The sequence below is a fragment of the Pyrus communis genome, chromosome 6 (assembly GCF_041283825.1).
Source record: "Pyrus communis isolate YQ-2024b chromosome 6, ASM4128382v1, whole genome shotgun sequence".
Classification (NCBI taxonomy): Eukaryota; Viridiplantae; Streptophyta; class Magnoliopsida; order Rosales; family Rosaceae; genus Pyrus; species Pyrus communis.
The window spans coordinates 3,372,591-3,394,936 of record NC_142570.1 but is presented as its reverse complement, the minus strand read 5'-3'; the positions used below and the strand labels follow the sequence as shown (position 1 = coordinate 3,394,936).

Genomic DNA, 22,346 nt, shown 5'->3' with positions numbered 1-22,346 from the left:
TCCAACGGTCTAGAATAACTAGCCGTTGGAAATCCAACGGTAAAAATTGGGCCACGTTGCCCACCCGGGGGAGAGGTTAATGCGCCTGCGCTGCTGGGCCCTACCTCTGATTTTGTTGTCTGCTACTCGCTAGGACGCGTGCGTGTAGGACACGCGCCAGGCTTAAAAACACAAACAGGCCGGTCCCCAGGTCTGTCAAAAATGGGCTGGTCTGGAGACCAGCTTGGGCTGGGTGCCAAGCAAACACACGGGCTGGAGTGGATTGGCTGAGTCCCAGCCTGTTTTTTCCACTGGGTGCTGGCCTCTTGTTGCTCCGGTGGAACTGCTCTTAAGGACCAAATGAAAGAACACCATAATTTTAGAGGCAAAGTAAATATAATTAACTTCTGTCCATTTAATCCAATTTTCTTCATGCAATTTTCAACATTAAGGAGACTCGTTGCCACTGTAGGGTCAGCTTGTACTACTGCTGCACTGCAACGTTGAGTCTTGACCACTGTACGGCAACTTTGTTCAACCGCTGGGAAGCATTCAATACAATTGCCGTCCGGAGATCAGACATGATACGTGGCCACCATCTGTAGCGAGTTGTTGTGAATCTGCAGACGAGGTTGTGAAGGCTTATGGTCAATTTTTTGAATTCGTGGACAACGGCCATTGTTTCTGCACAACTTTCCAGACTCATTTTCGAAAGTCTGTCCTTCACTCTGCTCATGAATTATATATAGAATAAAGCAATCTCTCTCTCTCTCTCTCTCTCTCTCTCTCTCTCTCTCTCTCTCTCTCTTTTCGTGCTTCAAAAATGTAATTAGTTTATTGGTAATGGGTGGTACCCCACCTTTCCCCCCAGCTTGCTTCTCACTCTACACTCTACCCACTGTTGCCAACTTGCCATCATAGTTTGAAACTTTTGAAACTCTCCCACTACTTTCTCTCTACTTCTCAAACCCTGGAACTTTGAGTACAGTGAGTAAAGTGGCTGAGCTCAGAAACAAGAAGATGAAGAAGGGTTTCTTGGTTTGGGTTTTCTCAGTAATTTCAGCTGCAATCTTCTCCTCCCATTGCTCTCTTGCTCTCAGCCCAGATGGTAAGAAAAACCTTCCACTTTTCTGTTTTGCTGGGTGTTTTTTTTTTAATCTAATTTTTTTCTGGTCTAATATCTTTAATTTTTTGGCTTTTCTGAACTTTTTGTTGATTAAAAATGGAGGCATTTGGTTAAAGTTTTCATCTTTTCTTTGTTTATGATAGAAATTTACTTAACTAGTCAATTAGTTGAATTTTCCTTGTTTACGATTTTCTTTGGTCATTAATGACAGATATATAAAAATCAAATCTTTACTGGCTAACTTACATTCCTTCTGCATTTCCTCAATATTATATTAAGGTTTTATATTAATCTTGTTTTTAATATTTTTTGGTAATAATTTTGCTTCAGGTTTGGCATTGTTGGAAATCAAAAGCACTTTGAATGACAGCAGAAATGTTCTCAGTGACTGGCAGGATTCTGATGAATCACCCTGTAAATGGACTGGCATTACTTGCCATCCTCAGGAACTTAGAGTCATCTCTATGTAAGTCAAAATTTCAAACCCTATTTTTCAATTTCCTCAAAATGCTTTTGATTTAATCTGCTTATTTTCAAAGTGCTTTTCGTATATTTTGAATTGGGTTTTGCAGTAACTTGCCTTACATGCAACTAGGAGGCACCATATCTCCCAGCATTGGTAAACTCAGCAGATTACAAAGATTGTGAGTCCAATACTGAACTAGTAAAAACTCAGCTGAGAAGTCCTTCTATTTTGATTTTCTTCTGATTGTGCTTTTTCAATGTGAACCAGGGCACTTCACCAAAACAGCTTACATGGAAACATTCCTAATGAAATTACCAATTGTGCTGAGCTTAGGGCTCTGTAAGTGGAAACCCGAAGCGATTTTGCTCATTTCTGTTTCTTCTTTGGGTTGTAAAATATATTTCAGTTGTCACTTTGCCATCTATTTATGTTATGTGACTCTAGAATTTGAGCATTGCATACTTTGTCTTCTATCTGTTAGGTACTTGAGGGCTAACTATCTCCAAGGTGGTATTCCATCAGATATCGGAAACCTTTCTTATCTCACCATACTGTAAGAATTTTTTTGTCTTTGTTCTTATATTTTTTGTTACGGAGTCTATAGGGCGCTTAATTATCTAACGCTTGTTTTGGGAATTTGGTTTCCGAATTATCATCATAGTAATTGCAACTGACTGATTTTAATATTTACTCATGTTTTGATGAACTTTCCAATGCAATTTTAGGGATTTATCAAGCAATTTATTAAGGGGTGCTATACCTTCATCTATCGGCCGCCTCTCAAAATTACACTCCTTGTAAGCTCCAATTATAACTAAGTACCAAATGGTATTCTATGTCACAGTTTTTTAGTTGGATTGGTGTCTCAATAGTATAACTGCCTCTATATGTCATAGGAACTTGTCCACCAACTTCTTCAGCGGTGAAATCCCAGACGTTGGAGTTCTAAGCACTTTTGGTAACAATTCGTAAGTACTCATACCCTCATCACATCATTCATTCCAAAATTGTATTGTCTCCGTCGACACATGCATGTTGATTGAAAATGGCCTAATCCAATCGAACACACTCACTCTTGTTTCCCAAGTGACCGAGTCTTGTGTGTGTGTGGCACGCGCACGTGTGCGTGCACTCAAAGACTGATTTGGCTGTAAAGTTTTGAATTGGTTGATAAATTAATTCACAAATAAAGATGTTTCCACTAACTTTTCAGTAATTATATGGCACCAATTGTGCACTATATGCAGTACGGATAGAACTGTCAATATATTCTCTCTTCTTCCTGTGTTAAGCATTTGTGTAATGTGTCTTATTCTGAAATTTCCTTGAACATTCATAGGTTTATTGGCAATCTAGATCTTTGTGGCCAACAAGTGCGCAAGCCCTGTCGGACCTCACTGGGATTTCCTGCAGTGCTACCACATACTGCTACAAGTGATGAAGCAGCAGGCAAGTTCTCGATCCCTTTTCATCAGCTTATAGGCGAACAACAAGTTTTATAAAATGCTGTTCTGTAACTTTGTAACTCATGTTTAACCAAGTTCTTATGTAAAAAGCAGCAATCTGCTTATGCTAATTTGTTGCATTCACTGTGGATATTCCAGTGCCTTCTAAACGATCTTCTCATTATATCAAAGGAGTTCTCATTGGTGCAATGTCTGCGTTGGGCATTGCATTTTTCATTCTCCTTACCTTCCTTTGGGTTCGGTTACCATCGAAAAAGGAAAGAGTGGCAAAAAAATACACTGAAGTTAAAAAGCAAGTAAATCAAGAAGCAAGTAAGCTCAATGTTTTCTGGACTTCATACAGTTATAAACTCAAACTTTATTATGGTTGCTGACAAAAATTTGAACATTTGACAGGTACAAAACTCATTACTTTCCATGGTGATATGCCCTACCCTTCAAGTGAAATCATTGAAAAGCTAGAGTCACTCGATGAAGAGGATGTTGTAGGATCGGGAGGATTTGGCACTGTATACAGAATGGTTATGAATGATTGTGGTACCTTTGCTGTTAAAAGGATTGATAGAAGTCGGGAAGGATGTGATCAAGTTTTTGAGAGGGAGTTAGAGATCTTGGGTAGTATTAAGCATATAAATCTAGTTAACCTGCGAGGCTACTGCAGGCTCCCTGTTTCAAAGCTTCTCATATATGATTATCTAGCTATGGGCAGTTTAGATGATTTCTTACATGGTAAGTGTCACCACTCAGAATGTGCTATAACTGAGTGCTTTTTTGGGGACAGACTAGCTAGATAGATGTGAATGCTTATTTGATTCTCTTTTTTTTTCTTTTCTTATTTTCTTTATCTCCTTTAGAGCATGGGATGGAAGAGCGGCCTTTGAACTGGAATGCTCGTTTAAAAATAGCCCTGGGTTCTGCTCGAGGCATAGCATACCTGCACCATGACTGCTCTCCGAAGATAGTACACCGTGACATAAAATCGAGCAACATTCTTCTAAATGAAAACTTGGATCCCCATGTCTCTGACTTTGGTCTTGCAAAGCTTTTGGTGGATGAGGATGCCCATGTTACGACAGTGGTGGCTGGCACCTTTGGCTATCTGGCTCCAGGTTTGTGTTTTCCCATATTATGGTCTTGTATGCATTTCGTAACCCTGTTTCCTTCTGTAAGTATCTATGGTAGAGCTAGATTATGGTGATTGCACAGTTCAATCATTACAGATTTCGATATACAGTCACTTATGTCGGACATCCTGACCATGATTTACTATTTAGTGAATGTTACTGTCCTCCAAATAAGAGCATCTGATAATCACACAACTAAATGAGTGCTGGATGAATTATCCCTGCCCTAAAAGTTAAAAATCTGCTTGATCAAAATATGAGACGACTAACCAACCACTTGATAATATTGAAATATGAAATTTATGGAGATGCTAATCAATTGGTTTTTGGTTATTGCAGAGTATCTGCAAAGTGGGAGAGCCACCCAGAAGTCAGATGTATATAGCTTCGGAGTTCTATTGCTAGAGCTTGTGACCGGAAAAAGACCAACTGATCCAACGTTTGTAAAACGAGGCTTAAATGTTGTTGGTTGGGTAAGCTCCTTTCCTTCATAAAATTACGAAGACAGATGCATGCATTCATATTTTTCATGTAAGACAATGGTTTGTCTCATACATGCATTCATTAATCTGCAGATGAACACCCAATTGAAAGAAAACAGGTTGCATGAAGTAGTAGACAAAAGGTGCAAAGATGCAGATGCTGAAACCGTGGAAGCAATTCTTGAAATCGCGGCAAGGTGCACCGATGCAAACCCTGATGACCGGCCATCAATGAACCAGGTATTGCAGTTGCTAGAGCAAGAGGTCATGTCACCGTGCCCGAGCGATTTCTACGAGTCTCATTCGGATCATTGCTGATCACCAGGCTAAAAGGCCTAATGACTGCAGGATTACAGACTGCTCATTCATGATTCTATTGAGTTTGGTTGTTGTCCCTGCCCCTCCCTAGGGGGCAAGAATGTAAATTACCTATGTATCAGACAAACCATGGTTTCCAATTTCTACATGTACATTGTTTTCTTTTATTTGTAATTTGTTTTTGGTCACTGGATGCTTCGTTAGAAATCCCAAAAGGAAACAAACAATAGAGAAAGCCAAAATCCGCAGAGAAGAAAATGAAAACAGTGAAAGCTGATGCAAATGTTAGGCAAACGACAACAAATGAGACAACATTGTGACCGTTCGTTTGTTTTTAACTTTTTGTATAAGCATATTGGGAACGGAAGACTTCGACCACAAGAAAATTTTCATTGTGACCGGAATGGTGAATTTTTAACTGTAGAGCTAGTGATTTTTTATACCAGAAATTAAGTCATCTCAGTAAAAGACCAACTAAACTGAAGACTTTAGTGGCTATGGTGATGCAACAAATTGACGGTTTTGGGAACAAGGTAAGATACGCATGATGAATCGTTCATTTCTTAACACAATACGGTTTTTGAAATCCAAAGTCTTTTATTAAACAGTTTGATAAGCAAGACACAGTGAGTACTAAGATTGAAGTGGAAAATAAATACCCATGAATCAAACAATCAACTAAATTATTTAATCATCCTACAGGTTTTTGTGCTCATGGGAGAGAGATGTTCAGCAATGAGGAAAGAAGAAAAAAAGGGAAGACTGATTTTGAGCACAGTGCCAAAAAAATGGACGATCCAAATTTACATTGGTTTGTCGGACAATATTGAAATTACACAATTAAAATAGGGGCATTTTCGAAAGTACATTGTGCTTAAACAATGAATCAGTTCAATTTCAGTTTTAATTTATATTGAATTTCAAGATTTTAGAGGAGTGTTGTATTTGTTGTATTGTGCCTACGCCACACATCCTTGTGTGACTGTTTATTTAATTTTTTTTTTTTTTAAACAAAACGATATTATCTACGTTAAGGTGGAGGGTGTGATCTTAGCCTCACAATGGGCTAATAATAATGTGGTTCAAATTCACTTTTGGCAAGAATCGAACCTAAGACCTCTTATTTACAAGTAAAGATGAATATTACTAGACCGTAGTACTAAGTGGTTAGTTAGACAATGTTTTAACATCAACATTTGGCTATTTCGTTTGGAAATAGGCATCCTTCCATTCCTACTAGTTACAGATTTACATGTGCACATAAATTCGTTGTGTGTGTGTGTGTTTAATAACAGCTTATATTTCGTAATTTTTCACAGAACTCGATTTTAAGTATCACATAAAAAATAAACAATGTGATACCATGAAGCATGGCAAAATATTAGCCATGAATATACATTTTTTTGCATATGTACAAACATGTGATGTAGAAAGATGACTCGATTCGAAAGAAGCCAAAGCCCATTTCCTTTTTTCCAATGCATAATTGAGGCGACTTTTCTATGGAGGATTGTCTGCATTCCTATTTTCATATTTTTTTGTCATATTTTTTTGTTTGTGTGGTTACAGTTAAATCCTGTTAATATTTTATATTTTTATTACTTTTTATTTTATTATTTTTATAAAAAATTAGTATAAAATATTAATGTGACTTAACCGTGATCATATATCACAAAAAACCATAAAAAGAGTATGAAAATGGAATTACAGACAATTCACCTCGCACTTTTCTACGTTCCTGATACATCATGTGGCAGAATCTTCTTCCAAAAGAACAAAAATTAAAGAAAACTTCTGATTAGTTGACAAAAGAAATGGGACCCAACCCAACGTTCATCGAATCACTAACACGACATTGCAATTTTGATTAGTTGACACGATATTGCAATTTTAGACAGAGATCTGAATGGATCTCAATGTCCGAACCAAAAATTAGATAAATCATATCACTTAAATAGAATCTGAAAGTTCCTATTAATTCGTTGACCCAATTTTTATTAATTAAGGATTTCAGTTTTTCTTTCACACAAACGAATTTACTGATCCTTAAGTTCCTGATACGTAGGTTCGAAGAGGATCTAAATTCATAATTTTCATCCTATACTAAACAACGCTTATATTGTCTTGCTGTAGTTGAACAAACCATACTAACTTTAATATGAGCACAGTGCGCAACAAATTACAAGGCAGAGTAGCAATAATCACCGGCGGAGCAAGCGGCATCGGTGAGGCGACGGCACGCCTGTTTGCCGATCATGGTGCCATCATGGTGATGATCGCCGACATCCAAGATGAGCTAGGCCGTCAAGTAGCCGAATCTATTGGTACACATAGATGCAGCTATGTGCACTGTGACGTATCCGATGAAGAACAAGTGAAGACCATGGTGGAAACTACAGTTCACAAATATGGGCAGCTAGATATCATGTTTAGCAACGCTGGTATTGTTAGTAGATCAGATCAGACCGTTCTTGACCTTGATTTTTCAGCTTTTGACCGTTTGTTTGATGTGAACGTCCGTGGTATGGCCTTGTGTGCTAAACATGCAGCGCGTGTCATGGTAGAACGGAGCGTGAGGGGGAGCATAGTGTGCACGGCAAGTGTGGCGGCGAATCACGGCATGGAGATTAGGACGGACTACTGCATGTCGAAGCACGCGGTACTGGGGTTGGTTCGGTCGGCCAGCCGGCAGCTTGGGGTGCACGGCATCAGGGTGAACTGCGTCTCGCCGAACGCATTGGCCACCCAGTTAACGTGCCGTGCGCGTGGGATGGAAATGGGAGAAGTCCAGAAGTCGTATGAGAAGTTCGCATGCTTGAAAGGGGTTGTGCTGACGCCGAGGCACGTGGCGGATGCGGTGCTGTTTCTAGCTTGTGATGATTCTGAGTTTGTCACTGGACATGACATGGTGGTGGACGGTGGCTTTGTTCGCCAATGAGTTGGCGATTCTTGGTTTGTTCTCTTTTTCTTACTATTTTTAAGTGTTTGGTCTTTTGTTAAACAAAAGACGCGGTGTTTTTAGGTAAATCATGTACGGTTTTTATGTTTAATTCATCCCCAAACAAGATCTATTGACAGTTATTTAAGTTTGATACCGAATCTAAATCAACAAACCAAAGAAGAAAAGCTTATTCACCTGCAAGTTGTAGTTATGGTGAACTAGGGGATGATCGTATGGGATGGGGAAATTCGAACACCAAAGGGCATAAACACACTCGAATTGTTATACAAGCGCTAGTATCAATTTTATTTGTGTTCATACTACGTATCGATGCATGTCTGATTGTTTAATATTGTTACATTATGAGACTTGTTAGTATTATTCATAATTTTGTATCGTCTAATTCTCTAATGTATACACATAATGTCTTTTGAGTTTTGGATCTTCTACCAAAGAACAAAAGATATAGCTAGATAGAAGACTTTTGGTTGCTTGACAAAGGAAATGAGACCCGACTTCCAATTATCACCTATATGACTCTGCAAATTTATAATTTGCATCCTTTCCTAAAGAAATATATTGCAAATTTGTAATTTACGTTTATTTTTAGTGCACGGTGAATTGAAAGACGTGGTCGGGGGTGCCGGATTAAGAACAAACTACTACTGCCTGTACCGAGGAAAAAACAAAATCATTTCCGGCCGCATAAGGAACAATACGATATTGAACACAATTATGTGAAAACTTGGCCCTAGATTAGCTAAAGCATCAGCAAGGAAATTTGCTTCTCAAAAAACAATATGGTAGGAGAAGGGTAGTGATACTCACACGCTCTTTTTAATCTCTATTGGAGAGGGAAACTAAGTAGATTGGCAATATCTCGTTAAAGTGTACTGCAACGAAATGTCCATCCATTACTATTTATTCTCTATTGAGTTGATTCAAACAAGGTCTTCACATTGGGGATTGCTTCAAACAAGATCTTGACATTGGGAATTGCTTCAAACAGGGTCTGGACAATGGGAATTGCTTCGGATGCTTGCCTTGGATGCTATTGAGTCAAATAATAAACAATCTGAGATAGAATAATAGCACAGGGAAATTCAAAATTCACATCGACACTAAAAAGCTTAAACTTGTAGTTGGATGACAACGGAAACAGGAACCAACTCCCATTAACGAGCTGTTTTGGTAAGAATAACATTTCTTATATGAGTAATGGAAGTAAGACTTTCTTTCTTTTACTGATATGATGAATTATGCAAAAGTTATATAATATATATACACACACTTTTATATTTCCATTGACATAGAAGTAGGGCAGCGTTGCTTTGCACAAGCCCATATTATATATGTGTGTTTTTGTATATAATATTGTATTATTGACACTAAAAAGTCACTGAAGTAACATGTCCATGCCAAGTTGTTCTCGTAAAAATGATAAGTATAACGATCCCACGCAATCTTACAAGTCACACCTCACCAACCAAGAAAACTTAGAAAGCTCTATTATACTACTAATTATTTGAATGACCATATATAACATGAACCATGAGGAAGACAGGAAAGGAGGTTGGTGAGAATATTTTTAGTGTGCTCAAAACAGTGAGTGATACATCATATGTTATTATATAATTAAGTGGAGGGAAGTTTTATATGAGTAATGTTTGTAGACCAAATTTATATATCAAATTTGCAAACCTAATGATGTGTCACCAATAAAAAAATAAACACGTTAATCAATGCTTAAGTAATAATCCAAGGATAATGCTAGGAAGACCAAATTTTCAAAACCAAATTTTCAATTCAAATGATGTGGTGGTTAATGATTGAATTATTACTTAAATATTGATTAACATGCTTATTTCCTATTGGTGACACATCGTTTGGTTTACAAATTTGGTATCTCTGCACATTACCTATAATTCAATCATTAACTTTCATGTCATTTTGTTTAAAATTTGGTTTTGAAAACCACATGATAAGATAATGTCAATGAGACCAAATTTTTAAAATAAATTTACAAATGAAATAATATGATTGTTGATAATTGAATTATTAATTAACCGTTGATTAATGTGTTTATTTCCTATTGGTGAGTAGATAACACATCATATTGTGTACCTTGTGTTCTGTGCACGTTGAAAAATCTACCCTGAGTAGGAGGTCCTTTCTTACAAAGCCATGATGTTGCCAACTCCCGTTTAGGTTTAAGAGAAGTAGCTGAGTTAGCAGCTTAACCATATTATTTGCTTAACCTTGCCCAAAGAAAATGGCGGACCCAGTCGACACTGTCTCGGTCATCCAAACCATCCAAAAGCTTCAAGGAAAGGTCGCAGTCGTCACTGGTGGAGCCAGTGGCATCGGTGAAGCAACAGCACGGAAATTTGCCTTGCATGGCGCACGTGCCGTGGTTATCGCCGATGTCCAGGACGACAAAGGCCAAAACGTAGCCGCATCGATCGGTCCTGACCGCTCCACTTACATCCACTGCGACGTGACCGACGAGGACCAGGTCAAAATCTTGATAGAATCTACTGTCAAGATCTACGGCCGCCTCGATGTGATGTTCAGCAACGCTGGCATTGGCAGTGCGTCAAAGCAGACCGTGATGGACTTCGACCTCTCCAACTACGACAAGCTCATGGCGGTCAACGTCCGCGGGATGGCGGCGTGTGTGAAGCATGCGGCGAAGGTCATGGTGGAGGGGGGCGTCAGAGGGAGCATCGTGTGCACGGCGAGCGTGGCAGCGAGTGTTGGGGGGGCGTTCTTCACGGACTACACGATGTCGAAGCATGCGGTGTTGGGGTTGATGAGGTCGGCGAGTCTGCAGCTGGGCGCGTACGGGATACGCGTAAACTGTGTTTCACCGGGACCGGTGGTGACGCCGTTGCTATGCTCGCTTTTCAAGGTGCAGGCTGAGGATGCTGCGAAGATGTTCGAGGCGCACTTTGGGTTGAAAGCTGAGGGGAAGATGCTGTCGGCGGAGAGTGTGGCGGACGCCGCCCTTTTTTTGGCTTCGGATGACTCTGAATTTATCACTGGCCATAGTTTGGTTGTAGATGGTGGAGTTGAGATAAAAAACTGAAGATTCATCTCCAAAAAATAAAGGGTAATGCTAAGGATACTAATTAGATTAAATTTTATAAGTCATGTGACATGGTTTTTTTTTTATTGAATTATTATTTAAATGTTGATTATCGTGCTTATTTGCTATTAATAATACATCATTTAATTTGCAAATTTGATCTATAAGGTTGGTTTATATACAGTAGACTTTTGGTTGCTTGATCTTGATAAAGGAAATGAGACCCGACTTCCAATTATCACCTAGATATGATGTTTTACAATTGTAATTTGCATTCTGTCCTAAAGAAATATATTGCAAATTTATAAGTTACATTTATTTGTAGTGTGTTCCAAGGTTAATTGGGAGACATGGAATACGGGGGTGCTGGACTAAGAACAAGCTACTACTGCTTGTACTGAGAAAAAAAAAAGGCGCATTTCTGACCTCATAAGGAATAATACGATTTTGAACACAAGTACGTAAAAAACTTGGCCTTAGATTAGCTAAAGCATTGGTGAGGAAATTTGCTTCTTAGAATACAATATGGTATAAGAATATGAGCTTCTCTTGGAGGTGACCATACGTAGACTAACAATATCGAAAGTGTACGGGGAGAGACAATATCGTTAGTGTACCTTAACAAAAAGTCCATTACTACTTATTTTCTGTTGAATTGATTCAAAGGTCTGACAATGGGAGTTGCATCGGATGCTTGCCTTGGATGCTATTGAGTCAAATAATACCCAATCTGAGATAAATAATATAGCACAAGGAAATTCAAAGTTCACATGGACACTAAGACAGTCTAATAGCATTGCATATAATCACATGTTTAGAAGGTTTAATTTATACTGCCAATGTATACTATTGATACCAGAAGTCACTGTCGCATTCGTGCCAAGTTGTTCTCGAAAAAAAATGACAAATGTGACGAGTCACATCCTCACCAACCTATAAAACTTAGAAAACTTCTATAATACTAGCTACTACTTATTTGACCGACCATATATAGTTAATGATAGGTAAACTAAATTTACTAAATTTGAAAATTAAAAGATGTGTCACCAATAAAATAAGTATAGTACCAACCCCTTACATAATAATCAAAACATCAACTTTTATATCATTTAGTCTTCCTATCATTACTCTATATATATAATATGAATCAGGATGCGTGAAGACAGAAAAGGTGGTAAGGGAGGTTTTTCAGTGTGTCCGGAACAAGGAGCGCAACACTACATATCCTTAGACATACAATCTCCACCATGTAATAGTGCACCTACACACCTTCATCGACGTTGCTTTTAGCTGATGTGGCTCTTTCCTGACATCATCACACCCTCGATCTGCTTAAAAAACAAGAGGTATTTGTTGATTTGCCCCATAAACTTGTATAGAGGTGCCAATTTCCCCCCTAAACTTTAATTTTACCTGATTATCCTCTTGAAATTTTATCATTAGCTAATTTCTCCCCTGAACTTTAACATTAGCTTATTACATCCCCCCCCCCCCCCTTTTAAAATTTTATAAATAGCCAATTTACCCCCCTAGCGTTAGATTTTAACTTTTTCATCCAAATTTCATCCATCCAATTTTCCATTCTTTTTGCTTCTATACAGTTGTCATGTGTTGTTCGCATGAATAAAATGGATAAAAAATTAGATGAACTTTTTTAAAATCTAGTGTTATGAGGAAATTTGGCTATTTATAAAAGTTCAGGGGGATAATCGGCTAAAATTAAAGTTGAAGAAGGAAATTGGCTAATTATAAAAGTTTTGGGAGTAATCGGCTAAAATTAGAGTTCGAAGGGAAATTGACATCTCTATACAAGTTCAAGAGACAAATCGACAAATTCGTTTTTAAAAAAAAAAAGGAAATAGTAGCTGCCTTACTCTCTTCTTTTTTTTGTCGAAATCTCTATGAGCTGAATGATGTGACTCGAGTTGAGCTTTCAACGGCTTTTTCAAGACTATCGAAGGCTTTCCATTCTGCAAGGTAATTTAGAAAAGACAGTTTAAAATAATTTTACCAAATGTTTAATGACATCCAATGTTAGGAACACACTAAAAAATGTGTCGTGGTTAGGAGGTATTTTTAACAAAGCTATATTAATCATGCTGCCAACTCCCGTTTAGGTTTAATTGAAGGAGCTGAGTTAGCAGCTTAACCTTGCCAAAAGAAAATGGCGGACCACAAAGTCGACAGAGTCTCAATCAGCCAAACCATCAAAAAGCTTCAAGGAAAGGTCGCAGTCGTTACTGGTGGCACCAGTGGCATCGGTGAAGCCACCGCACGGAAATTTGCCTTGCATGGCGCACGTGCCGTGGTTACCGCCGATGTCCAGTACGACAAAGGCCAAAACGTAGCAGCATCGATCGGTCATGACCGCTCCACTTACATCCAGTGCGACGTGGCCGACGAGGACCACAGTCAAGAACTACGGCCGCCTCGATGTGATGTTCATCAACGCCGGCATTTGCTGCACGTCACAGCAGACCTTAATGGACTTTGACCTCTCCGATGATCAATTTTTATGTCATTTTGTTTAAAATTTGGTTTTGAAAGTCAAATGATAAGATATTACTAGAGAGATCAAAATTTTAAACCAAATGATGTGATTGTTGATATTTGAATTATTAATTAACCGTTGAATAATGTGTTTATTTCATCACATCATATTTTGTACCTTGTGTTCTGTGCACATTGAAAAATCTCTCATGATTAGGAGGTCTTTTCTTACGAAGCCTATTAATGATGTTGCCAACTCCCGTTTAGGTTGAAGGGAAGTAGCTGAGTTAGCAGCTTAACCTAATTATTTGCTTGACCTTGCCCAAAGAAAATGGCGGACTCAGTCGACACTGTCTCAGTCAGCCAAACCATCCAAAAGCTTCAAGGAAAGGTCGCAGTCGTCACTGGTGGAGCCAGTGGCATCGGTGAAGCAACCGCACGGAAATTTGCCTTGCATGGCGCACGTGCCGTGGTTATCGCCGATGTCCAGGACGACGAAGGCCAAAACGTAGCCGCATCGATCGGTCCTGACCGCTCCACTTACATCCACTGTGACGTGACCGACGAGGACCAGGTCAAAATCTTGATAGAATCCACAGTCAAGGTCTACGGCCGCCTCGATGTGATGTTCAGCAACGCCGGCATTGGCAGCGCTTCAAAGCAGACCGTGATGGACTTCGACCTCTCCAACTACGACAAGCTCATGGCTGTCAACGTCCGCGGGATGGCGGCGTGTGTGAAGCATGCGGCGAAGGCCATGGTGGAGGGCAACGTGAGAGGGAGCATCGTGTGCACGGCGAGCGTGGCAGCGAGTGTTGGGAGGCCGTTCTTCACGGACTACACGATGTCGAAGCATGCGGTGTTGGGATTGATGAGGTCGGCGAGTCTGCAGCTGGGCGCGTACGGGATACGCGTCAACTGTGTCTCACCGGGACCGGTGGTGACGCCGTTACTATGCTCGTTTTACAAGGTGGAGGCTGAGGATGCTGGAAAGTTGTTAGAGCCGCGCTTTAGGTTGAAAGCCGCAGGGAAGATGCTGTCGGCGGAGAGTGTGGCGGACACCGCCCTTTTTTTGGCTTCGGATGACTCTGAATTTGTCACTGGCCATAATTTGGCTGTAGATGGTGGAGTTAAGACATAAAACTCAAGATTCATCTCCAAAAGAATAAAATATTATGGAATTATGTTCATGTACTTTGCATTTGGTTGGTCATTATGTGATCTCCAACAAAGGGACTAAATATATTCCCGTTCAGAATAACAACCCTACGAGAAGGTATTTTTAAATAAAGAATGTTATGCCATATTCATATATCATTTTCAACCGAAACGGCTAAATATAGTTCATCAATCATTTATTATTTTTAAGTTTATTCTTAATTTTATTGGTTAATTGAATTAAACTACTATATTAAAATAAAGTTATGCGGACATGATTTTAAGTGCCATGACAACATTTTAAGTTTGTAATGTTTTTTGAACTTTTCAAATTTATTTGGTATTGTGACATATTTTATTAAATATTCTCGAAGTTAAGATATATTTACCCAATTTAATTTGAATGGACAAAGTAGATCGGAAACCTTGATTTGAAACTTTGCTTGAGATTAATTTGTTCTTCATATGAAATCATACTCAATTACTCAGAAAGTGGGTTCTTGAGATGATAATACCCATTAACCCATTGATTAAGCAGCAACCACAGTCCTAAGATAGTAAATTAATAATTGGGATTATTTGATGAGGGTCCTGGTGATATGAAGATATTAAGAAAAACACACGTAGCTAATTAATTAATCACGAATTTGTGGTTTTGTGTTGCTTTCAGTTTAGCTAATTGAAGACTTGCTTGCAGTTTAGCTTAATTGGATGTTTTGAAATCCGGAGGTAGATTCTCTGCCCTCCTATTTTTTGTGCCCTTCTGTTTGTGTGGTCATAGTTAAGTCACGTCAATATTTTATATTAATATTTGTTTTTACCTTATTATCTTTATAAAAAAATAATATAAACTATTGACATGATTTAAACTTAACCACACAAAATATAAAAACACGAAAAGTAAGAGGGAAGAGAATCTGCCTCTGAAAAATCCAACCTTCGGATTTGAATCATTAACAAAACCTGGCAGCTGGGCCCATGAAACGGGCTGGAGGGGTGGCTGGAGTTAGCCAGCCGGATGGACTTTTGGTTGTTAGTCGCCAGGTGGGCTCCAATATTTATAGCCTAGCTTTTTACTGGAGACGAGTTTTTTAGTAAATCGAATTATTTTTTTACTTTTAGACCTTTAGCTATTTTTATTGGAGATGGCTTTACTCTCTTTGTTTGATTGCTTGCAACAAGGTTTTGTACCTTGTTGCAGCAAGGTTTAGCAACAAGGTTTTGTACTCCTAAACCCTAAACCCTATAAAATTAACCCATAGATTGATTACTCAATATTTCTTTTTAATTTTTATGTGTAATTTATCTAAACAAGGTCTTGGAAGTTATTTAAGTTAGATACCCAATCTAAAGTTGGCAAACCAAAGAAAATAAACCTTATATATTATATTATGAGTAATGCTAGGAAAACCAAAATCTTAAATCAAATTTTGTAAATCAAATGATGTGGTTGTTAATAATTGTATTATTATTTAATTATTGATTAACGTGCTTATTTTATATTGGTGACATATAATTTGGTTTGCAAATTTGGTTTCAATAGCATTTATTCTTATTTTATAATGAAGTATTTGATGTATCATCTGAATTTTTTGCAACTTGTACTAACAGGGGAACCAATGGCAAGGGGCAGAGCACTACGGCCATCTCTATTTGAAGGGGCTATGTTTAGCCTCGTTCAAAGTTATAGTTTTGCAAGAAATTGTTTTTAAATGAATAATGTCAGACCATATTTATATATCATCTCTAACCGAAGGGACTATTTTTTAGCCCCCTCAATAGTTTATTATTTTTAAGTTTGTTCTTTTACTTTATTGGTTAATTGAATTAAACTAACATATTAAAATAAGTTTATCCGGCCACTTAGTACTATAATCTAGTGATATTCCTCTTCAGCACTAACAATGGATCTCAAGTACAAGGAAAGATGTTAACTAATTGAGTTACAAATATTTTATTGATTAATTACAATCAAGGATGAAGGAATTGGAACAGTGCAAGAGGTTTTTAAAAGCTTGAAGTGCACCTTTGTGCTAAGTTTTTTTTTTTTTTTTTTTTTGTATTTTTCTTATTTTAAGAGCATTCCAAAATAGATATCAAAATGTCCAAATCAACACTAACCGTAAAAAAAGGCAGCAAGTAGCAACAATGTTTTTCAACAAAAAGTTCAAATCTGATGTGGCATTATATGGATTGATAGTCATAATCCTTGCTACCAAAATTTAACGACGACTTCAAACATCTTTTTAATTGATTATTAAATGCATTTTATTAATTTTATTATTACTTTTTATTTTAAAACATTATTATAATAATTTAGTGGAATAAAATTACAGTTTAATTTGATAGATATCAGATGAAAAGCAAAACTTTACATATTTAAGATTCGACATCTAAGATGCTCTAGAGTGCCAATAACGACTATTTTTTTTATAAAAGAAAGAGAATAGTTTCACATTTTCTTTAAGTCCCTGAAAACATTATCTATCATTTTTCTTCTTCTTAGAAATGTTATCTGTAGATATGGAGTTGTCGGTTGTGTGGCAAATTGCCAACCAGCCAATGGCCTTTCGACTTCACCAAAAGACCAGTAAATTGGCAAATCTGATTTTCTCAACTCCCAACGGTCACATATAAATCTCTCTGTCTCTCTCTGTCTCTCTGACTTTTCATCTTCCTAAATTAAAACCATATTCATAACCATCTCTGCAGCAATTGAAGATAGAGAAACGTCCAATAGAAATAATGGGCATGCAGCTGATGAGGGCTTCTAGTTTTCATCCCCATCTTCTTCATCCCAAAAGCACTTCTACCCCTCCCGCAAAAGCACTTTTTGGCTTAGAACAAGTCAACAGCAGAAGCGTAGTAAACATCAAAAGAAGAAATCAATATTATGGGATTGTGGCTTCAAGCAATTTGGCTTCACCACTTTGGGACAGTTGGAGGCCTGAGAAGATTTCGGCTGCTCCTTCTCTCAGTGATATTATCTGGCCTTCTGCAGGTAATTAGAATCATAGAGATTAGAAACAATAACACCAATTAATCATGTGTTTAGCTGCATTAATGATGGTCATTTGGTGAAAAATAGGGGCTTTTGCAGCAATGGCGTTATTGGGAAGGATGGATCAGATATTAGCACCAAAGGGAATTTCAATGACAATTGCACCACTAGGAGCTGTTTCTGCAGTCCTCTTTGCCACCCCTTCTGCTCCTGGTGCTCGGGTATTTAATTTGTCCTACTTTTTGAGTTTAAATTAGAAGAGATTCTTGCATATAACTGATGATATATTTATGATCCGGTAAAGCTCATCATCTGAGTTATGTAATGATATAATAACATTAAAGTTATATTTTTGAACTTTATAATACTCATCACGTAACTTATGAAATGTTAGTGTAGCATGCAACATAAATACAAATTTCTTTCTTAAATTATCCACAAGTGCTTTTTATTCTTTTATAATCTATTTGGTGAATGTGAGCCACAAGTTGCTTAGGTTTTGTTCTTTTACAAGTGTTTTTTGTTCTTTTATAATCTATTATTTTGATAAAAAATAAGATTTATATCTGATCTGATCAAGTATAATTTGTTTTTTCTTATTAATAAAATTTCTTCGTATTGCCGAAAATGCGGAAAAGGTTTTGAAGAAAAGCGAGCCATATGTTGCTTTTGTTCTCCCTTAAGTAGACTGCCTTATTCATTTGAAACAACAAAAAAATAGACTACCTAGTTTCCAAAAAAAAAAAAAAAAAAAAAAAAAAAAGAAAGAAAGGACTACTTTGTTTGAGTAGTGAGTCAATGATAGACACATGTACATGTAGACAATTGGCACAACTCCACTTGTAATGGACCTCATATGATGAATATGGGAGGTAGCAAAAATAAGTCCAGGTTTTCTTCAAATTGGGCCTTATTTTGATCCAAACTTATATATGGGTTGGTCGGTCACATTTGGACTACTCATATAGGAAAATGTTGAAAAGTAAGTGGGGAAATGTCAATTAGTCATAGATGTTTTTGTTTATGAGTTTGCCAAACTCTACCACTCTCTTAAAGAAACTTGTATCTCAAGGAATTAATTTTATTTGATATCCTCTATTCAAATACCCCCTCTTCTCTATGCTTAGTCGTTTAGTATGTGAAAATACCTATATACCTAGGTCAGATAAAGGGTTAAACATATATTAGACGGCCATATGAAATAGTCGAACTTAAGTGCATCTTGGTCGAAAAATGATCAATAGAGTTAGAAGTGCTCGACTTCGATTTGACAGTTAAACAAATTTTCTATTCGTAAAACGGGGTCATTTCAATTTAAGATAATCAAAAGCAGTGTATTGAAATAACATATTAATTCTCCTTTGTGATTTTGGCAGAAGTACAATATGTTCATGGCACAAATAGGTTGTGCAGCCATCGGGGTGCTTGCATTTTCCACATTTGGCCCTGGATGGCTTGCTAGAAGCTTTGCCCTAGCTGCATCCGTTGCCTTCATGATTTGCACACGTTCCACACATCCACCTGGTAATCCCTCCTTCCTGCTATATTTTTCATTAATCTCTTTTTTCTGCTACTAAACTCAGTTGCACAACTCATTCTGTGTTCAATTTGTAGCTGCAAGCTTGCCTATACTCTTCATTGATGGAGCTAAGTTCCATAACCTGAGTTTTTGGTATGCTTTGTTCCCCGGCGCCGCCGGATGCCTTCTTCTTTGTTTGATTGTAAGTACTGTTATATACTAAACCCTAAACACATTTCAGTACTTCTAGTATGCAATGGCTGATCTCACTCTTTATCTCAATGTTTCTGCAGCAAGAGATAGTCTTATACTTGAAGGACAACTTCAAATTTTGATCATCTGGAAGCAAACACTTGCTTTGGTACTCACTTAGTTGGATACATCATACATTCATTCATCTCAAGTTCAATATTGGAGGAAATGCACCAATACTATAGAAATGAAAAGGGAAAGCTTGGGTATAACTAAAGGTCAGCAAGTTTTGGGTTCGACTAGCGCCAGATCTGCCAATGTACACGTGAAATTAAGTCCAAGGAGCTTGTTGCCCAAGATTTTGGTTGTAAAATGTGATCTAAAATTGTTCTCGCCTAGATGCGGTCCTAATTTTTAAAAGTAGTGCATTGATGGTTCTTGGTTCTTGAATTGATGTGAGAAAATATCCATATGCCATGGTCCATGACTCCTTGAGAGTATATTTATTTTGTTGGGGGCTTATAAATTCATGAGTTTTTTCTTGCACCGCAAAAGAATTCTGCCCAAACAGAATCACTGATTTGTGGGGTAAAATGGAGGATAACAAGAACTATCATCATCTAATTATATACAAAAGCCAAACAACTTCCAATTTTCCAAATCATAAAAGTGGGTGAGAGAGAGGGGACGGTAGAGAGAAAAGGGTCCAGGTGTATCAGAATTGTGTACTTACGTTTTGGTCATGTTCTATGTATACTAATTATGATAAGTTTTCTTTCCTTGCAAGTAATACAAACCTATGACGATTTAATCTCAAAATCGTATTGGGATTCTTCTTTACGTTTGCACAAACAAATTCCTAATTAAGAAATCTATTCACAACAATTATCAAATTATATACAATTTGACACAGGTTAAAAAATTGTTTGTTAAGAATTAAATTCACTCCTAATATTTAATAAAATTCATGTTGAAAACCATGAACTTACTTAAAACATGATAAAAATGGTCGGAAAACTTCATCGAGTACAACTTTTTGGAGCATTCTATACACACGTATAAGATTGAGTAAGAGAAAGCATAAAAATGGATCAAAACGCTCCCTAGCTTTATAGCTCTCCTTTGTCAATCTATGCATTTGGTCCTTCTCCAAACCTTATTATTCGGAGCCTAAAGATCAGGAACTTCTAACCCTTAATTTGTGTGAAAGAGATATAAATGCTTTTAGTTTATGTGAGGTGGACTAACATAATGAGTTAATGATGACCGTCAGGTTCAATTTGAGTAGTCTAAATTGCTGGATTCTTAAAATTTAAAAAGTGAGATTCCTAGTTGATTCTGTCCGGTCAATTTATATGTCAAACAAATTTACTAAATTTAAATGACATCCTTTGTCGACCATGAAGAAGAAACAAAATAAAAACAAAGGCAAAGGATCGTGAAGATAAAATAAGGAGGAGGGAGAAGAAGAAATGGGCCGTGGGCCCATAGAAAGCAACCCTACACGTGGTGACATAAGACTGATGGGAGACCGTGGTACCTGGACAGATGCGTCCACTCGCTCTCCCACCGGCATACCCTCTGCTTTCTGGGCCCCACCGGGCCCACTTCCACTCCATGCTTATCTGTGGCCTAAGCTTTATTACTAAAAATTGCATTAATAAACTGTTTGAACACCGCATGTGGTGGGGCCCGCCTAACTTTTGACCTGATCATCATCCAATCAGGGCCGTCGATCTTGCGCAAGGCGTCGACGTCGGGTGGTGGCCCAACGAGCTGGCAGATTCCCCGGGGGGAAGGGTGGGGACGGTGTTTTCCATCGTGATGTAATCGACGAGATCCGAGCATCGCAGCTGTACACGTGGCCAACACACGTCGAAACCCTAGCAGCTAGGGTTGTGAGGGTATGTGCAAAATCTCCAAATAAAGTGCCTCGACATTCGAGAACGACGGACACTTGGCATGTTATATATGGCCCATCTTGTAAGTGCCGTAAGATATGGGATGTAAAAGTGAGAAAATCTTCTCCTCCAAGTATGCTTTTGTTGCATTGTTGAAAGAAAAAGAAAAAAAAAAAACCGCTCTGTGTGTATGAAACTATGAATGGGAGACGGAGTTAACGAGAGATGACTTTTAATTCTAAATAGTGTTTTTATCATCGAGTGATATTCTAATTTAGTTTATATAATATGAGAGAAGTAATCTTTTAAGTTGGTTATTTAATTCGTGTAATTATCGTTTTGTTTAGTTGTGTAGCGGACGATTTTTGATGAAACGATTACATTGTTTTCTTTGTGAATTCATACTAATTTTACAAATTAATGTCTCAAATCGAAGCTCTTGAGTTGACTCAAACATATTATACTTTAAAGTCCTCTTTATGCCGATTAAATGGCCTTTCATTCTAACCAAAATTTTATTTGAACAAAAAAAAAATTTCTAACCAAAATTAATCTTTTATATATATATATATACACACACACGCACACAATGTATATGTATATATTCTCTTTTTAGATGGGGTAGGTGAGGTGAACAAACATTTCTTACAATAATATTATAGCCTACAAAATTTTGCATGCATTAAGTTGTGCATTTTAATTTGTATAATTTAATGAGATGACTTTGAGCTACAAACCTTTTGATTTTCTATTAGTTTTCTATCAAACACAAGCTTTAAATTAAAAGATGAGAACACTCTAAAAACCATAGGAAAAATTTGCCATTTAAAAAAAAATGTGTATGAAACCTCTTGGTTAATCCCATGGATTTGTCCCAAGTAAACAGACGTGTACAAAATCGGAAAGTAAACAAAGTTAGAGTCCATGCTAAGCTGTGTTTTGAAATTTAACATGCATTTTATTATTGCATTTTAAAATTATTGTTTGACAATTAGGTCATAAACTTGGGTTCTGATGGATTTTTGAAGTTGGATTAGCCATCTAGAACATCAGTGTGAAAACTGTTGTGCATATGCAGACGATTCCGCATGTTTA

At 37.5% G+C, this 22,346-nt stretch overlaps 4 protein-coding genes and 2 pseudogenes across 6 annotated transcripts; all 6 read left to right on the top strand.

Annotated features, from left to right (window-relative positions):
• The first annotated feature begins 438 nt into the window (after nucleotides 1–438).
• Nucleotides 439–5,128, top strand: LOC137711351 (LRR receptor-like serine/threonine-protein kinase FEI 2). The gene is made up of 13 exons (XM_068450578.2): nucleotides 439–1,087; nucleotides 1,436–1,571; nucleotides 1,678–1,749; nucleotides 1,839–1,910; nucleotides 2,053–2,124; nucleotides 2,297–2,368; nucleotides 2,468–2,539; nucleotides 2,911–3,020; nucleotides 3,176–3,349; nucleotides 3,434–3,766; nucleotides 3,892–4,146; nucleotides 4,501–4,634; nucleotides 4,737–5,128. Exons 1-13 carry the CDS (start codon nucleotides 1,000–1,002, stop codon nucleotides 4,959–4,961), a joined length of 1,815 nt encoding a protein of 604 aa, XP_068306679.2. The 5' UTR covers nucleotides 439–999; the 3' UTR covers nucleotides 4,962–5,128.
• A 1,712-nt stretch (nucleotides 5,129–6,840) lies between these two features.
• On the top strand, nucleotides 6,841–8,053 carry LOC137711044 ((+)-cis,trans-nepetalactol synthase NEPS1). The gene has a single exon (XM_068450240.2). The coding sequence runs from the start codon at nucleotides 7,120–7,122 to the stop codon at nucleotides 7,897–7,899; it is 780 nt and encodes a 259-aa protein (XP_068306341.2). The 5' UTR covers nucleotides 6,841–7,119; the 3' UTR covers nucleotides 7,900–8,053.
• A 2,035-nt stretch (nucleotides 8,054–10,088) lies between these two features.
• LOC137710196 ((+)-cis,trans-nepetalactol synthase NEPS1 pseudogene) lies at nucleotides 10,089–11,055 on the top strand (annotated as a pseudogene). Its single transcript, XR_015963350.1, has one exon. The product of XR_015963350.1 is annotated as a (+)-cis,trans-nepetalactol synthase NEPS1 pseudogene (transcript).
• A 2,099-nt stretch (nucleotides 11,056–13,154) lies between these two features.
• On the top strand, nucleotides 13,155–13,484 carry LOC137710198 ((+)-cis,cis-nepetalactol synthase NEPS3 pseudogene; annotated as a pseudogene).
• A 228-nt stretch (nucleotides 13,485–13,712) lies between these two features.
• LOC137711309 ((+)-cis,trans-nepetalactol synthase NEPS1) lies at nucleotides 13,713–14,804 on the top strand. Its single transcript, XM_068450537.2, has one exon. It carries the CDS (start codon nucleotides 13,812–13,814, stop codon nucleotides 14,619–14,621), a length of 810 nt encoding a protein of 269 aa, XP_068306638.2. The 5' UTR covers nucleotides 13,713–13,811; the 3' UTR covers nucleotides 14,622–14,804.
• A 2,468-nt stretch (nucleotides 14,805–17,272) lies between these two features.
• On the top strand, nucleotides 17,273–19,876 carry LOC137711617 (uncharacterized). 2 transcript variants are annotated; one of them, XM_088695435.1, is made up of 5 exons: nucleotides 17,273–17,639; nucleotides 17,727–17,860; nucleotides 19,016–19,163; nucleotides 19,254–19,364; nucleotides 19,452–19,876. In XM_088695435.1, the coding sequence occupies exons 1-5, from the start codon at nucleotides 17,384–17,386 to the stop codon at nucleotides 19,529–19,531; spliced, it is 729 nt and encodes a 242-aa protein (XP_088551561.1). In that variant the 5' UTR covers nucleotides 17,273–17,383; the 3' UTR covers nucleotides 19,532–19,876. The 2 variants fall into 2 exon arrangements, with proteins under 2 accessions (XP_088551561.1, XP_068306974.2); XM_068450873.2 differs by having other exon boundaries at nucleotides 17,276–17,639; nucleotides 19,254–19,360.
• The last annotated feature ends 2,470 nt before the right edge of the window (nucleotides 19,877–22,346 follow it).

Coding starts and splice junctions, on each gene's coding strand:
- LOC137711351 (XM_068450578.2), top strand. CDS start 1,000: ATGAAGAAGGGTTTCTTGGTTTGGGTTTTCTCAGTAATTTCAGCTGCA. Junction 2,125..2,296: donor CTTTCTTATCTCACCATACT/GTAAGAATTTTT, acceptor ATGCAATTTTAG/GGATTTATCAAGCAATTTAT. Junction 3,350..3,433: donor GCAAGTAAATCAAGAAGCAA/GTAAGCTCAATG, acceptor AACATTTGACAG/GTACAAAACTCATTACTTTC.
- LOC137711044 (XM_068450240.2), top strand. CDS start 7,120: ATGAGCACAGTGCGCAACAAATTACAAGGCAGAGTAGCAATAATCACC.
- LOC137711309 (XM_068450537.2), top strand. CDS start 13,812: ATGGCGGACTCAGTCGACACTGTCTCAGTCAGCCAAACCATCCAAAAG.
- LOC137711617 (XM_088695435.1), top strand. CDS start 17,384: ATGGGCATGCAGCTGATGAGGGCTTCTAGTTTTCATCCCCATCTTCTT. Junction 19,164..19,253: donor ACGTTCCACACATCCACCTG/GTAATCCCTCCT, acceptor TTCAATTTGTAG/CTGCAAGCTTGCCTATACTC. Junction 19,365..19,451: donor TCTTCTTTGTTTGATTGTAA/GTACTGTTATAT, acceptor ATGTTTCTGCAG/CAAGAGATAGTCTTATACTT.